Below are 13,459 nucleotides of genomic sequence, written 5' to 3'. Positions count from 1 at the left end.
CCTTCCGAGTAGCCGGAATTACAGGCATGCGCCACCACACCCAGCTGATTTTTTGATTTATTGTAGAGATGAGGTCTCACTGCCCAGGCGGGTCTCGAACCCGCGGGCTCAGGCAATTCACTCACCTCAGCCTCCCAAAGGCGCGGGATTACAGGCTGAGCCACCGAGCCCGGCTCGGAACTTACCTTTTAAAAATTTTTCTAAATTGTGAGGAAAGTACTTTAAAAAAGTAGAAGAAGCTACTTTTTTAAACAAAATAAAAGCCATCTATTTGTTTAGTCACTTACCAAGGAACTAGGGATACAGACGTGAAGTAGGCTTAGTCCCTGCTTTTTCAGGTACTTGCTGTTCACTTTTAGAATGAGGAGAGCTGGGGTGGTGGGCAAGGGTGTTGTTGGGTATTTGGAGATGGAAAAGGGAAAAATTCAGGCATATATTTAGTTAATAGGATACAAATGCCAAGTTTATGTAGTTCTTCAAAATTCTTATCTATTGTATGTCAAACAAGAATTTGATTATTGGTAGAAAAGGCAAAAACTTTATCTCAAGTTTTCATTGTTTTGGTATATGTATAAAATTAAAATTACTATAATTCTTTGATACTTTTCTAGGTGGTAATAAGCTGCAGTCAACAGGAAATAAAACAGAAGACTTAAAAGGAACTGAATGTGTTAAAAGTACTCCTGTCACTTCTGCTGTGCAGATTCCTGAAGTAAAGCCAGACACAGTGTCAGAGCCAGTCACACCTGCGTCTCTTGCTGCTTTGCAGAGTGATGTGCAGCCAGTGGGCCATGATTATGTGGAGGAGGTAATTGATTTGAGAATACCATTGCTGTGAAATTGGATAAAGGGAAGAAGCACATCAGTTTGTTGCAAGCATGCTTTACATGTAAAACTAAATTTTATCATATTTTAGATTAAGGTTACTTGTGAAGGGATATCAAAGGAATCTTTGTTGTAAGAAAGCATGCCCTTTAAAGCCTGCCTAAGTGACATCACAATAATTATTTTTGTTAACTTTTATATCCTTTTCCCTATTAACATTGTCAGCATGGTATAAAGTAACTTTCCATTTGTTGGTAGGCATTCTTTTTTTCCTCTTTTTTATCTTGACAATTATTCCTTCATAAAACATAACATTCTGTGCAGCAGAGATGTTAATGGAGAGAGCCAGTATCTTTCTTTTTGAACAACCAGGCAGTATTATGTGTAAAATTAAGGTTGCTAATTTAACAGAACCTGTTTATTTGGTTTCTCAAGTGGACTAGAAAACGATTCCTGTTTTATAGGTAAAGTAAACTTAGTAAAATAATGAAGGAGTGAGGGGACATCAGAGAAGATCAAATAAATATTTGTTAGCAGAAGGACTGTACAGTAGTGCGTAACACTACTATTTACTTTCGCTATGTTATAGAGCATGTGTAAGTTTTCTGAACTCTAGTGTCACCATCTATAAAATTAGGATATTCCCCAACAAAGTTGTGAAGATTAAAAGAAATAACTTCCCAGCACAGTGCCTAGCATTCAGTAGGTTTTGGATAGATATTTATTCTTTCATTCTTTTTCCTCTCAAGAAAAATTACATATTGAGTTATTCGTTTATAGGGTAGATACGGATATTTTACATATATAAAATCTTGAGCTTTGAAAAATTTGAAAAAGAAAGATATAAAAGTTAAAAAATCATTGTGATATCACTTAGGCTTAAATGGCATACTTTTTGTAACAAAAATTTCTTTCATAAGTACATAATACACAATTTATAAGTACTTCATAGACAATTCTAACTTGAAGTTTTACCTCTTACAAGAGTAAGATTTGGTTACCTAAAAAATTTCTTAGCCAAAACACCCTAATTTTTGCTGATGCTATTTAATTCTAAACATCAGAGAATTAATTCAGAGCCAACTTGAACTTGGTATCCATTGTCATCTTCACAGTAACATTTCAATCTACTTTCTGTTTGTGTAATTAGAAAACTTCATCTTGATTTTCTATAGTTATATGTGTAAAATCTTGAGCTTTGAGAAGTATATATACCAAAATAATGCTGTTAATAATCCTTATTTCTATCTCCAAGTACAGTACTTGGCCAGCAAGAGGTATTTAGTAACTATTTACTAGAAAATTTAAGGCATCTAGCTATATTTAAATGTAAATGTTTACATATAGACCAAAATGTAAATGAAAGGTAACTACAAAAAGTAAATATATGCTAACATACCTTGCCATACTAGAGTTAAAAATTTCAACTTTTATAAATTGCTATATTTAAAAACATTATAGACAATACTACTTTTTCTCACTTCAAATTCTAATTATACATAACTTTATCAAAGAATATGTAAGGGTTTATGAATGAAATATTCAACCATAACATTCCTGTTGTGATTGTTGAAATTTTTTCCAAACCAAGGTACGCAATGATGAAGGAAAAGTAATTCGCTTCCATTGTAAATTATGCGAATGCAGTTTTAATGATCCCAATGCTAAGGAGATGCATTTAAAAGGGCGAAGACACAGACTTCAGTATAAAGTGAGTAAAATTTTAACTGTTACCTTCCTTTTTGTTTAAATAACTCAGAATATTCTATATGTAAAACAAAGCATCTAAATACAGCTTGCCCAGTCTGTGAACTCCTCTTCTAAGATTAGCCTGTTACTTTGATGGACTCACTTAGACAGGCTCAGGTGTTTGGGTTTTATTTATCATTATTTTGTTTATTATTTTTACACTTAAGAACAATATGAGCCGGGCTCGGTGGCTCAGCCTGTAATCCTGCGCCTTTGGGGGTCTGAGGTGAGTGGATTGCCTGAGCCCGCGGGTTCAAGACCCGCCTGGGCAGCGAGACCTCATCTCTACAGTAAGTCAAAAAATCAGCCGGGCGTGGGAGCGCATGCCTGTAATTCCGGCTACTCGGAAGGCTGAGGCGGAAGGATCGCCGGAGCCCAGCAGGTCGAGGCTGTGGTGACCGGGAGCGGCCACTGCACTCCAGTCTGGGCGACAGAGTGAGACTCCAACTCAAAAAAAAAAAGAACAATATGACAATATTTTTATCAATTTTAGTAACTGGCAAAATGAAACTGAAACATTGCTTGGGTCAGGTAATTATGTAAAGAAAATTGCTGGCTGGACATGGTGGCTCATGCCTGCAGTCCCAGTACTTTGGGAAGGTCAGGTGAGAGGATTTCCAGAGCCAGGGTTCGAGATGAGACTGGGCATCTTGGCAAGACCTTATCTCTGTACTAAATCAAAAAATTAGCCGGGCTTGGTGGCGCTTGCCAGTGGTTTCATCTACTTGGAAGGCTGAGGTGGAAGGATCACCTGAGCCCAGCAGGTCAAGGTTGCCATGGCCATGAGCATGCCACTGCACTCAAGCCTGGGTGACAGAGTGAGACTCCAACTCAAAAAAAGGAAAACACTCGCATAGAATGTTTGAAAAAGTGTCAAATTTCTACCCACCTCCTTTTCCTTGCTAGAATTTCCACTAAAATGGGTATTGATACGTTGGAAAATCCCTTTCTCAACTCTCTCTAGGAATTCTTCTTTGAATATACTTTAAATGTTAAGATAAATTCAGATAGTATATTTGAAGTTTTTAAATAGACTAGGCTAATATGCTAGATCCATGTTTTCTCTTTTAAACACAAAGGTGGTGAAAACTAATAAAAACAATGTTAAAGGGTAGTATTTTTATATGAAAAACTTTTTACCCCCAACCGAGACATTTAGAATCATCTGTTTATAAACAGGTACAGTTGGCCCTTGAACAATATGAAGCTGGGGTGCTGACCTCTAGAGCAGTTGAAAATTTGCTTATATCTTTTGGCTTCCCAAAAACTTAATTACTAATAGCCTATTGTTGACCAGAAACTTTACTGATTACGTGGTTAATTAACACATAATTTAGTGTATATATGGTATACATATACATATGTAACTTATGGAACATGTATTATACACACACACACACACACACTCTGTATATAGAGGGTGCCAAAAAAAAGTATACACATTTTAAGAAAGGAAAAATCTGTATGAAAAGTGAACTACTCAATAAGATGAATACAAGTCACGTTTGACCTCAGCAACTGCAAGAGATGCTCAAAGTGGTTCATCAGTGTCCGGACACTTAAGATTACAGCAAAGATCTCTTAAAATGTGTGTACTTTTTTTTTGGCACCTTGTAGTATTTACTATTCATTAAGTGGAAGTGGATTATCATAAAAGTCTTCATCTTCCTCATGTTGAAGTTGAGTAGACTGAGGAGGAGTCAGAAGAAGAGAGGTGGTACCACCGTCTCGGGCTTAGCAGAGGTAGAAGTGGATCCCTGCAATTCAAACCCCTGTTGTTTTAAGAGTCAGTAGTAGAGTAAAATTAAATATCCATTAGTCTCTAAGGATTTCATATTACTTTTTGTTGATTGGCACTCAGTTACATACTAAGTATGTAATTTTAAACTTGAATAATTAAGAATTCATACTAATGTATTCTGAATTTCTTTCTCTAATTCACCTTAATTATACTGATTTTATTCTAGAATAGGAAATTTGCAACTAAAAACCTTTGATAAAAGAATATGTGAAATTGCATGTTTTTAAAAACCTGTAAATTGTTGGGGCTACTATTTTTTTTTGTCTTTGTTATAGAAAAAAGTAAATCCAGATTTGCAAGTGGAAGTAAAGCCTAGTATTCGAGCAAGAAAGATTCAAGAAGAGAAAATGAGGAAGCAAATGCAGAAGGAGGAGTACTGGCGAAGACGAGAAGAAGAAGAACGTTGGAGAATGGAAATGAGGTCGTATCTTTTAATAACATGATAATAAGTGATTCAGCCTTAGCTATTCTGGTTATGTGATTCCCATTCAAAACAATCCAGATTTATTTAATGTTCTTTCGGTTTTGACTTTTCAGGAAGATCCTAGGTCTAGGAAAGACATGCATTAAAATTAAGTTATTGGCTATACTAGTATTTGACAATGCCCTTGGAATTATGTGGTACGTGGTATCTTACGTGTATTAAATATGTGGAAAAAATAGTTTAATATAAATACGTGTCTCAGTTTCAACAAACACAGTAGAACATTCAGTTACCTGATTGATATATCCTGAATATAAGATTTGAGAGATTCTGCACATTAAGATTGTGTTTTAAAAAACGAAGAAGAATTTGAGGCCAGGCGTGGTGTCTCATGCCTGTAATCCCAACATTGGGAGGCCTCAGTGGAAGGATCTCTTGAACCCAGAAGTTCGAGACTGCAGTGAGCTATGATCACACCACTGCATTCTAGCCTGGGCAAAATGAGACTCTGTCTCTAAACAAATAAATACAAATAAAAGACTTCTATTAAAGAAACTTTTGGGGCTACAGGGAAAATTTAAGAAAACATATCTTCCAAAGATTGGTTTATTTACGTATATAGAAATATAAAGTGTTATGTTTTATTGAAATATAGCATATCTTTAAACTACACAATTCACTAGTTTTTAGTATATTCTCAGAGTTGTGCACCAATCACCACAATCAATTTAGGGCAGTTCCTCATCCCCAAAAGAAACAGTTCATTAACATTCTCTCCCCATTGTCCCCCATACCTGGTGCCCCCCCCCCCATATGCCCAGCCCTAGACAAACACTGACCTAACTTCTGTCTCTGTATTCACTATTCTGGATATTGTCTTTAAATGGAAGCATATAGCATATGATCTTTTGTGTCTGGCTTCTTTTGGTTAGCATAGTGTTCTCACAGTTCATTCAGATTGTAGCATGTTACCAATACTTTGTTACTTTTTTATGACTGAATAATACTTCATTGTTTGGATGTACTACATTTTGTTTATTCATTTGTCAGTTGTTCCATGTTTGGCTATTATGGATGATGCTGCTGTGACTATTTTGTATGAGTTTTAAAATACAGTTATTAAAAATAGAAACAGACATATACTGTACACATATTTTGTAACCTTTTTCATTTACATATCTTCAACTTTTTTTTTCCTCCTCTTTTAATTTTTATTTTAAATTGTGGGGTACAATTCAGGGCTAGGTATACAAATATTCACCATGCAGGTACCCTTATTGATAAGGTGTGCTCCCCCTTCCCCAGGCAGATATCAACTGCTGTCATTCCCACCCCCCACTCCCCTCCCCACAATTTCTCGCCACTTTCAATCCTTTTCTTATAGTAATACAGTAGTTGTTCAAGGCCCACTTATGAGTGAGAACATGAACATGAGATCACTTGGTATTATAAACTGTAATTCCATCTAGGTTACTGCGAAGTTGATGATTTTGTTCTTTATGGCTGCGTAGTATTCCATTGTGTATATGTACCACATTTTTTTTATCCAGTCCTCTTTTGATGGACAGCACAGTTGGTTGCATGTTCTTTCTATTGTGAACAATGCTGCGATAAACATACGTGTGCAGGTATCTTTTTTATAGAGTGACCTGAGTTCTTCCAGGTATATTCCCAGTAGGGGGACTGCGGGGTCGTATGAAAGGTCGATTTTTAGAACTTTTAGGAATCCATCTTATTTTTCATAGTGACATAGTCGTCTTTTGTGCAGTTATGAAATTTTCTTTGTAACTAATTCCTTATTGTTAGATATTTAGGTATGTAGGTTATTTCCCTGTTACAATTATTAATACATTGACCTGCCTTGAGGCTAAATTATTATAGGCATCATGATTAGTTACTAATAATAAAATTTCAGAAATGGAAATGTTTGAATGATCTCAAATGTCAGCCTATAGTGGATAGTGTAACTCAGTGATTCTCAACTTTTTTGGTCTCAGGATCCTTTATATTCAGCTTTTATTGAGGACTCTAAGCTTGTATTTATGTGGGTTATAGCTGTCAAGATTTACTGTATTAGAACTTAAAACTGAGAAATTTAGCTGGGCTCAGTGGCTTAGCCTGTAATCCTGCACCTTTAGTAAGCTGAGGTGAGTGGATTGCCTGAGCCTGCGGGTTCGAGACCCGCCTGGGCAGCGAGACCTCATCCCTACAATAAATCAAAAAATCAGCCGGGCGTGGTAGCGCATGCCTGTAATTCCAGCTACTCGGAAGGCTGAGGCAGAAGGATCACCGGAGCCCAGGCGAAGCTGCGGTGGCCGGTAGCAGCCACTGCACTCCAGTCTGGGCGACAGAGTGAGACTCCAACTCAAAAAAAAACTGAGAAATTTAAACATTTATCAACTCATTTTTACTGACATTTTAATTTTTTTTAAAATATGGTTAAATACAGATTTAATAAGTATATCAAATTAAATATATTTAATAAATATAATTAAAAATTAACTATATAATTACTATATTTCTTCCCCAGAATAATAAGAAGAGTTATGCTGTTTTACAGTTTTGCATACCTCTTTAATGTCTAGTTTAAGAGAAGGTGGAATGACTTTCAAATTTGCTTTTGTGTTGCCTCTAGATAATACCACTGTGCACTTACCTCATGGATCCTGAAAGGGTCTTAAGGACCATCACAAGTTGAGAACCTGTGCTGTATAAAAATAACCTCTCTCAGTGATATATTAAACATGATAGCTAGTTTTGTTTCAGTTTGAGTTTTCATGCTTGGCTATTTATATTTTATCTGTGATCAGTTTCTTGTTTTTTCTTATTTGTTGATTGGTACAGACATTACTTATTAACCCTTTATTGTGTTATCTTTAGTTTTTGCTATTATGTGTGTATCAGTTTTGTCCTTTATGAAGTTTCTGCCTTTTAGCTGGGCTCAGTGGCTCACACCTGTAATCCCAGCACTTAGGGAGGTGGAGGTGAGAGGATTGCCTGAGTCCAGGGGTTCGAGACCAGCCTGGGCAACTTGGCAAGACTTCATCTCTACAATAAATCAGAAAATTAACCGGGCATGGTGGTGCGTGCTTGTAGTTCCAGCTACTTGGAAGGCTGGGGTGTAATGATCACCTGAGTCTAGCAGATTGAGGCTGCGTTGGCTGTGAGCGTGCCCTGCACTCCAGCCTGGGCAACAGAATGCGATTTCAACTCAAAAAAAAAAAAATGAAGTCTCTGCTGTTGTAATACATTGAAAATTTCTGACTGGGCATGGTGGTTCACACCTGGAATCCTACCACTTTGGGAGGCAGAGGGGGGAGGATGACCTGAACCCACGGACAACATAGCGAGACCTCGTCTTTAAATAAATTTAAAAATTTAGGCTGTAGTGGAAGAATCTCCCAAACACAGCAGGTTGAGGCTGCAGTGGCCGTGATCGTGCCACTGCATTCCAGCCTGGGTAGCAAAGTGACACTAGTGACTCAAAAAAAAAAAAAAGGAAAAAAAAGTTCTTCTCTATACCTAGACTATACCTTTATTTTCTCTTTCACTGATATGTCAATTTTTGGGGGTTTTTTTTGAATTAAGAAAGATAGATTTATTAAAGGCATGATAACATTTTGAAGGGCACAATGGGCAGGACAGCAGCTAGAGTGTTTGTTGCCTGCTGATTATGTCAGATATTTATTAAGCTCCTACATTGTGTCAGGATCTGTGTTAGTGTGTTGGTAAGCAATGGATAAAGGTTCCTGCCCTCATTAAACAAACATCTTTAGTAATAAGTGTAAACTTGCAAAACTGGAATTAACATGATTTTCCATAACCTTTAAGCTATTTTTGTTCATTTTTCTGAAAGTCTATAGCATAGAGAGAAGAATGGTTCCATTAGCCCTCAGTTAGGTGATCTAAAAAAGCACTGCTTAATTTCAACCTGAGGAAATTGGTAACTTCTGTAGTGGTAGTCAGGAAGCATACTTCTTTATGTTTTGTTTTACATGGATTTCTATAGCAAAACCTTCTTTCTATCAAAATTCACTTTAGACACATGGTTTCCTTTGGGAGTTACTGGTATCCTAGTTTAAAGCTGAAAGTGAAGGTAGACCTGGTGATGGAGGTGATGTTCAAGAAATTATTCATTCTGAAAATGTTGGTCTGTAAGGCAGTGGCTACACACTAGCTGTTCACATTCGAGATTCAGCTCATGAGTTATATCTGTTGTACATCGTATTTTGTTATCTGAACCAGCCACTGAGATTGCACAAAAATCCTAATGGCCTCAACAGTGCAGCCCATACAGTAGTTCCCTTTTATTCAAGGAGTGTGTTCCAAGATCCCCAGGGGATACCTTAAATTGCAATTGGTACAGAACCCTATATATACTATGTATACATAATATATATTTTTCGAGTTGGACTCTCACTCTGTCACCCAGACTGGAGTGCAGTGGCCGCTTCTGGCCACCGCAGCCTCGACCTGCTAGGCTCCAATGATCCTTCCGCCTCAGCCTTCCAAGTAGCCGGAATTACAGGCATGCACTACCACGCGCAATTGATTTTTTGATTTATTGTAGAGATATTGTCTCGCTGCCCAGGCGGGTCTCGAATCCACGGGCTCAGGCAATCCACTCACCTCAGCCTTCCAAAGGTGCGGGATTACAGGCTGGGTCACCGAGCCCAGCTTGTATATTTTTTTATTTGACTAACAGAGATGACTACTAATGACTAATGGGCAGGTAGCACAAACACAGCATGGATACGCTGGACAAAGGGATGATTCATGTCTTGGGTGACATGGAGCTGGACAGCACAAGATTTTCTCACGCTACTCAAAACAGCATGCAATTAAAATGTATGACTTGTTTATTCCTGAAGTTTTCCGTTTGTTATTATGTACTATGGATGATCATGGGTAATTGAAACCATGGAAGGCAAAACTGCCAGTAATGAGGGACTACTGTATTCTCTAATGGCAACAATTAGTAGAAGCTGAGTTGCGGCAGCTGTTATCTCTAGCCAGGATATGTTTTTTCTACTTTATCATAGTTCCTCTCACCCTTAATATGTCCCCCAAAATGAGATTGATTATGAGTTCATATTTATCACTGTCTTGCAGTTACTTTTCTTCATAGTAGAGGAATGTCTTTGTCTCTGTGTATATCATAGTTGGAGAAATTAAAGGTCAAAGAGATTCCCTTAGGAAAAAATAGCAAAGAGCACATTTCCTGAGGACGTAAAAAAAAAAAAAAAATAAGTGTCCTGTGTATTCTGATGCCTCTTCTTTCTACTTTGCCCTAGGCTAAGAAATTTTGTTGTGCTTTTCTCTTAGTTCCCTCACTTCTGTTTTCAATTCCATTTACTTTTCTTTTTTTTTTTTGAGTTGGAGTCTCACTCTGTCGCCCAGACTGGAGTGCAGTGGCTCTGCAGCCTCGACCTGCTGGGCTCCGGTGATCCTTCCGCTTCAGCCTTCCAAGTATCCAGAATTACAGGCATGCGCTACCATGCCCGGCTGATTTTTTGATTTATTGTAGAGATGATGTCTCGCTGCCCAGGCAGGTCTTGAACCCGTGGGGTCAGGCAATCCACTCACCTCAGCCTCCCAAAGGCGCGGGATTACACGAGCCACCGAGCCCGGCTTCCATTTACTTTTCAATGAAAGCACATAAGATAAATCAGATACAGTAGGGAAGAAGAAAAGTTTGAGCTGGGCTGATTTGGATGGGTTTTTTTATTGCTTTTTATGTCAGTATTATTATAAGTTCTTGGGTTGTATTTTTCCTCACATGTTTTTAATGTCATTCTTCATGTTTCAGACGTTATGAAGAGGACATGTACTGGAGAAGAATGGAGGAAGAACAGCATCATTGGGATGATCGCCGCCGAATGCCCGATGGAGGCTATCCTCATGGTCCTCCAGGCCCGTTAGGCCTTCTGGGAGTCCGACCAGGCATGCCTCCTCAGCCACAGGGGCCTGCAGTGAGTGTCCATGTTATTGGTATAAAAATGGTGAAAGTTTAAGACTGGTTCAACATTAGAAACAAACAGTTTGGGTTGCTAATGTTTAGAATTAATCTTGTAATCATGATGTAAGTTTTTCATCTGAATTTTCTCCATTTATTACAAGAGGGAGTATATATTCAGTGTCTTATGCATAAGAACTTCCTAGAGTTTCTGTGACTCTTTCTTATTTTCAATATATGCTAAGTAGAAGCAGATCTTCTTTTGCCAACTTTTCTTTCACATAAAAGACTTTCCTGTATTTGGTATTCCTTGTATTACACGAACAACTATTTTTTTTTAATTCATTTATTTAGGGGCACAAGGTCTCACTGTGTTGCCCAGGGTAGGATGCAGTGAAGTGATCATAGTTCACTGCTGCTTTAGCCTCCTAATTAACTGGGACTACAGGCATGAGCCACTGTGCCTAGCAGGAACAGCTAATTTTGAGGTGTACTGCTTTGTCTTCAAATTTATTCTTATGTTCCCGTTACCAGTGGCTTAGAATCTTTTTTCCTTCTTCAGATTCTGTCCATGTAAAACCTACTTCTCTCTCTCTCTTTTTTTTTTTTTTTTTGAGTTGGAGTCTTACTCCATCGCCCAGGCTAGAGTGCAGTGACATGCTCACAGCCACCACAGCATCAACCCACTGGGCTCAAGTGATCTTTCCGCCTCAGCCTTCCAGGTAGCCAGAACTACAGGCATGCACTACCACGCCTGGCCAATTTTTGATTTATTGTAGAGATGAGGTCTCGCCAAGTTGCCCAGGCGGGTCTCGAGCCCGTGAGCTCAGGCAATCCACTCACCTCAGCCTTCCTGAAGCGTGGGATTACAGGCTGAGCCACCGAGCCCGGCTTTGTTTATTTATTGTGGAGACAAGTTCTCACCAAGTTGCCCAGGTTGGTTTCAAACCCCTGGTCTCAGGCAATCCTCTCACCTGGGCCCTCCCAAAGTGCTGAGATTATAGGCTTGAGCCACCACACCCAGCCCAAAACCTACTTCTTCTAAGTTGAGTAAAATATAAGGAGTACCCAAATGGTTCAGTATAAACACCAGAGTTAGTATGTTATGAAGACTAGGAAGGATCTGCTTTTTGAGAGTTTATGTTCTGTGGCAGCTGGGTAAAGGGACATCTCATATACTTTTAGACTACTAAAAACAAGATTTGTTTCATTTTCTAGAGAGCAGTTATGAGAAAACAGCAGATTGCTCTCCTTTAACCTATTCTTTTTTCTTTGCATATGGCCTTGGCAATTGTAAAACTTAAATTATTGAAAACCGAAGTTTCCACATTATTGGTTTTTAAAGTGGAGTAAAAGCATTTTCATAGCCTTAGTTTATATACATTATAATTTCACTTCTAGAAAAGAGTGTATACATACATATTTATATCCATACATACATAGCCTTGATGGTATATCTTTCCATAGTTTGCATTTCCATTTTTACTGAAATGGAAGAAAGGGGAAGCTAGATTAAGTGGACATTTTTCATAATTGACTCTTTTTTTTTGAGTCGAAGTCTTACTCTGTTGCCTAGGCTGGAACATAGTGGCATGCTCACAGCCACCACAGCCTTGACCTGCTGGGCTCAAGCAATCCTGCTGCCTCAGCCTTCCTTGTAGCTGGGGCTATAGGCATGTACCACCACACCCAGCTAATTTTTCTGTTTTTTACAGAGACAGGGTCTTGCTTTGGTGCTTAGTCAGATTTCTAACTCTTGGCCTCAGGCGATCCTTCTGCCTCAGCCTCCCTAAATATTGGAAATACAGGCTTGAGCCACTGTGCCTGATTGAAAAATGCTAGTTTACTTCTGCTCAGGAAACTGTTCTTTAATGAAGTAACTTTTTTTCTCCCCAGCCCTTGCGTCGCCCCGACTCATCTGATGACCGTTATGTAATGACAAAACATGCAACCATTTATCCAACTGAAGAGGAGTTACAGGCAGTTCAGAAAATTGTTTCTATCACTGAACGTGCTTTAAAACTTGTTTCAGACAGTTTGTCTGAACATGAGAAGAGCAAGAACAAAGACGGAGATGATAAGAAAGAGGGAGGTAAAGACAGGTGTGTTTTCAAAGTTATTTGTCTTGTGTATTTTTCATTTCTTTACATAGACTTCTTACATTTCAAATAAAGATAGTAAAACTGCTAACTCTTGTGTGAGTCTACATGTCTTAGCTATGCTTCTGTTAGATATTTAATGTATTCAACTACTTTTTGCTGAAGTGAAGAATGCAGTTTTACCCACATAGACAGTCTCTAACCTTATAATTTTACTCCTCTTAAGTTACTATTTTGAATCGGTTTCAAAGCATCCCCTAAAGTTTTCCATTTGCATTCAGCTGCCGTTTTCACCTTTTACTTATTTGTTGCATCTATTTCACATTCATTCATTATTTTAATAACTGGTTTTTGTTTTGTTTTGTTTTGTTTATTTGAGTTGGAATCTCACTCTGTCGCCCAGACTGGAGTGCGGTGGCCGCTCCCGGCCACTGCAGCCTTGACCTGCTGGGCCCCAGCCATCCTTCCGCCTCAGCCTTCCAAGTAACTGGAACTACAGGCATGTGCTACCACGTCTGGCTGATTTTTGATTTATTGTAGAGATGTGGTCTCACCAAGTTGCCCAGGCGGGTCTCGAACTCGCGGGCTCAGGCAATCCACTCACC

The 13,459-nt window shown here is 38.4% G+C and overlaps 1 protein-coding gene across 1 annotated transcript in view; it reads left to right on the top strand.

Annotated features, from left to right (window-relative positions):
* Positions 1–13,459, top strand: part of ZFR (zinc finger RNA binding protein) — a 70,756-nt gene that overhangs the window by 21,592 nt on the left and 35,705 nt on the right. Inside the window, exons 8-12 of the mRNA XM_008057178.2 lie at positions 612–808; positions 2,417–2,536; positions 4,651–4,796; positions 10,609–10,771; positions 12,652–12,857. Of these exons, the coding sequence (XP_008055369.2) occupies positions 612–808; positions 2,417–2,536; positions 4,651–4,796; positions 10,609–10,771; positions 12,652–12,857 (832 nt within the window). The remainder of the gene's footprint in view (positions 1–611; positions 809–2,416; positions 2,537–4,650; positions 4,797–10,608; positions 10,772–12,651; positions 12,858–13,459) is intronic.

This window comes from Carlito syrichta, unplaced genomic scaffold (genome assembly GCF_000164805.1).
Source record: "Carlito syrichta isolate Samal-C Ts95f unplaced genomic scaffold, Tarsius_syrichta-2.0.1 Scaffold302842, whole genome shotgun sequence".
NCBI classification, from domain to species: domain Eukaryota; kingdom Metazoa; phylum Chordata; class Mammalia; order Primates; family Tarsiidae; genus Carlito; species Carlito syrichta.
The sequence above is the reverse complement of the archived record's forward strand: the minus strand, read 5'-3'. Positions and strand labels throughout refer to the sequence as shown.